General features: G+C 42.3%; 2 protein-coding genes across 2 annotated transcripts; both read left to right on the top strand.

Annotated features, from left to right (window-relative positions):
* The first annotated feature begins 970 nt into the window (after positions 1–970).
* On the top strand, positions 971–1,357 carry LOC146734060 (uncharacterized). The gene has a single exon (XM_085508513.1). The coding sequence runs from the start codon at positions 971–973 to the stop codon at positions 1,355–1,357; it is 387 nt and encodes a 128-aa protein (XP_085364639.1).
* Positions 1,358–3,008: 1,651 nt separating this feature from the next.
* On the top strand, positions 3,009–3,665 carry LOC146734061 (uncharacterized). The gene has a single exon (XM_085508514.1). The coding sequence runs from the start codon at positions 3,009–3,011 to the stop codon at positions 3,663–3,665; it is 657 nt and encodes a 218-aa protein (XP_085364640.1).
* The last annotated feature ends 361 nt before the right edge of the window (positions 3,666–4,026 follow it).

Here is a 4,026-nt window from a genome sequence, read left to right on the forward strand (position 1 = left end):
ACCTGTCATAAAGTGTTAAGCGGTAACAAAGAATCAGTTTCCTCCATGGTAGTGCCAGTATGGGTATTGTGCAAGGAAAACCCAGGCAGTGAGATGCTGGTCTATGCTCTGCTCGACACTATGTCAGATGTCACATTTATATTGGACCAGGTCGGGGAGGACCTACAAGCACACTCTAGCCCAGCAAAGCTACGTTTGTCAACAATGACTTCAAAGGGAGACCTTGTAGAAAGTCATAAATCATAAATCATGAAAATCTTGTGGTGAGAGGATTTAATGATTCCTTTCCCAACAACATATTCCTGAGATCATATCCCACTGGACAGGTCCCACATTGCAACACCTGAAACTGCTCGTGAATGGTCTTACCTTCATAGGATTGCAGATCTGTTGACTCCTAAGCAGGACTGCCCAGTTGGTTTGTTAATTGGATACAACTGCCCAAGTGCTTTAGCACCTCAGAATTGCGTCTTAGGCACTGGCAATCAACCATATGGTGTAGAAACTAAACTCGGTTGGAACATTGTTGGTGGATCTCAGACTCAACTTTCAGAGGAATGTGATGCATTTGGTCACACCCCCATGGTTGTTAGCAGAACCATACATGCTCCCATTAAACCTGACAAGCAAACAAATGTGATGTATGTATATAAAACTTCAATCAAAGAAGTCACCATTGCTGATTTGCTGAGTATCGTAGAAAGAGACTTCAGAGATGAAGATTATAAGACTATGTCTCAGGAAGACATAAAGATTATAGAAATTGTATCAAATGGTATTCGGCAGAGAGAAGGTGGGTATTATGAAATGCCACTACCATTCAGGGAGGGAAAACCTCCACAGTTACCAAATAATCGTCAAGCAGCCATGCATCGTGCTAGAGGCTTGTTGAAACAATTCCAGAGAAAACCAGAATATCAAAATCATTACACCACTTTCATGAGAGATACTAAAGAGAGGTGATGCAGTAATGGTCCCACATGATGAGCCACTGACATCAATACCATGGTATATACCTCATCATGGAGTATACCACCCCAGAAAACCAAATAAAGAAAGAGTTGTCTTTGATTGTAGCGCTCGTTACCAGGGTTCAAGCTTGAATGACCACCTTTTGTCAGGTCCAGACTTGATCAACCCCTTAATTGGAGTACTCTGCAGGTTCCGTGAACACCCAATTGCCTTGATGTGTGATGTCGAGAAAATGTTCCATCAGTTTCATGTGAAGCCCGAACACCAAGCCTTTCTCAGGTTTTTGTGGAGGGAAGACGAAGACTTCACACAACCCCCAGTTGACTTTAGGATGAAAGTTTGTTTGGAGCTGTTTCATCGCCAGCATGTGCAAACTTCGGCTTAAAACAACTTGCCAAGGACTACAAGCATCTTGGAGTAAATGCTTCAGAATTCTTGAAAAACAACTTCTATGTTGATGATGAGTTGAAGTCGGAACAAAGTGTAGAAGCTATGAAGGATCTCATTCACAATGCTGTTGAGATCTGTGAAAAGGGTAACTTGCGGCTACACAAAATTAGTTGTAATAATTCTGAGGTAATGTTAAGTCTACCAGAGTCCGAAAGAGCGACTATAACACAGACTGACCTTGAACCCAGTCAGAAGAGTTTTTCGCCAGAGGTGGTTTTAGGTATACAGTGGTGCATCGAATCAGATACCTTTTGTTTTAAGTTGATGTTAAAGGATCACCCCTTGACTCGTCGTGGGATTCTAGCAACAGTTGCCTCAATTTACGACCCCTTAGGTCTTATTTCGCCTTTAGTCTTAGTTGGGAAGATGATACTCCAAATAATGTGCCAGGACAGAGCAGATTGGGATGACCCATTGCCAGATGATCTTCGTCCAGATTGGGAACGCTGGAAAGCCGAGCTGTTGAAACTGAGTGAGATCAAAATTCTGCGATGCTTTGTTCCAGATGGTTTGGGTCAAGCAGTCTCAGTACAACTTCACCACTTTTTTGACGCATTGTTTTCTGGTTATGGACAATGTTCATATGTGCGTCTGAAGACAAAAGATGAAAAGGTACACTATGGTCATGGCGAAGGCCAGAGTTGCCCCATTGAATCCTGTAACTATACCTAGACTGAAAATACAAGCTGCAACAATTTCAGCAAAGGTATCTAAGGTTCTCGAGACTGAAATCATCATTTTTGGACGGATTCGAAGGTAATTATGGGATATATAAAAAATGAAACAAAGAGACTCATGATGTTCGTCGTGAGCAGGGTTCAAAGAATTAGAGAAGTTTCCCAGCCAGCACAGTGGTAATATGTTTCAACCACTGATAACCCTGCAGATCATGCCACACGTGGTCTAACAGCTGATGAAATCGCCAAATCCAACTGGCTTACAGGCCCTAAGTTTTTGTGGGAAACAGAGGCTTCACCTCAGACTGCAGACATTGACTTGGAAATCCCACCAGATGATGTAGGGGTTAAACAGACAGTACATATTGTACAGAGAATGAAGTTCACTAGCTTCACAGAAAGGATGAACAGATTTTCTAGCTATTCAAACGCACTGACAGCAGTGGCAGTCATTGTTGAATGTTCACTCAAGAAACAGGGAAAGCTATTCTCCAAAATACAGGTTAGAAACTTGGCAGAGACAAACCTTAGTTAAACGGCAAGAAACATTCAAAGACAGTATACAGAATCTCCAGAAGAGATACACTTCTAGTCATAGAGACGATCCTCTAAAGATCCTGGACCCCTTTCTTGATGAGAATGGTTTGCTACGGGTGAGAGGCAGATTGAAAAGGTCAGCCTTCTTATATGGAGTGAAGAATCCAATTTTGTTGCCAAAGAGAAATCATTTCTCAACGTTGGTTGCAAGTCATTATCATGACTGCATAGGTCATCAAGGTCAAGGCATGACCATCAATGTGATTCGCAATCATGGATACTGGATTATTGGGTGTCGTATGACAGTGTCGTCCCTGATCCAAAACTGCGTTATGTGCAAAAAAACTGAGAGAAAGAAGAGTGTCACAAAAAATGACAAACCTCCCAGAAGACAGGACAGAACGCTCTCCACCATTTACCCACTGTGGACTGGACTGTTTTGGGCCATTTATGATCAAAGAGGGACGAAAGGAGCTGAAGAGGTATGGGTTAATCTTCACATGCCTCGCATCAAGAGCTGTTCATATTGAGGTCTTAGATGATACGTCTACGGATTCGTTCATCAATGCATTGAGATGCCTTATTGCCATTCGAGGAAAGGTCCTCATGATTCGCTGTGACCAGGAAACCAACTTTGTTGGTGCAAGTCATGAACTGAAGGAGAATCTTAACAAGTTAAACATTGATAGTATCGCAAGAAAACTTCTCTCCCAAAACTGTGAGTTCTTATTTAACACTCCTTCATCAAGCCACATGGGCGGAGTATGGGAGAGGCAGATCCGGACTAACAGAAGTGTCTTAAATGGAATCCTGATCCAGAATGGAACCCAGCTGAACACATCAGCTTTGTGTACATTCCTGTACAAGACAATGGCCATAATCAACAGCAGACCACTGACGGTGGATGATTTGGAAGACGCTAATGGACTCCTTCCTCTATCGCCAAACAATATCCTCACAATGAAGTCTGGAATTGTCACCCTTCCACCTCCTGGAGATTTTGTGAAGGAAGATATATACGTGGGATAGAGGTGGCACAGAGTCCAATATCTGGCCAATCTGTTCTGGACTAGGTGGGAAAAAGAATATTTGTACAATCTTCAGTCAAGGAAAACCTGGCAAGGTACCAAAGAAAATATCAGAGTTGGTGATATAGTTAAGCTAAAGGACGAGAACATCTTTCGCTCAGATTGGAGATTGGCTAAAGTGGTAGAGACCTATCCCTTTTGTGATGGTCTTGTGAGAAATGTAAAGCTACTAATGGCCACTCCGAACTTAGATAAAACAGGTAAGCCAATTTACGTTACGCCAATAGAACGTTTTTAGACCGTGCAATTCATAAGCTGATTCTTCTCATTTCCTGTCATGAAGGATTGAAATGATGTTACTT

Source organism: Saccoglossus kowalevskii, chromosome 15 (genome assembly GCF_978046115.1).
Source record: "Saccoglossus kowalevskii chromosome 15, keSacKowa6.1, whole genome shotgun sequence".
NCBI lineage: Eukaryota > Metazoa > Hemichordata > Enteropneusta > Harrimaniidae > Saccoglossus > Saccoglossus kowalevskii.

Bases quoted from the DNA above. Each gene is read 5' to 3' on its own strand.
- LOC146734060 (XM_085508513.1), top strand. From the start codon at position 971: ATGGTCCCACATGATGAGCCACTGACATCAATACCATGGTATATACCT.
- LOC146734061 (XM_085508514.1), top strand. From the start codon at position 3,009: ATGACAAACCTCCCAGAAGACAGGACAGAACGCTCTCCACCATTTACC.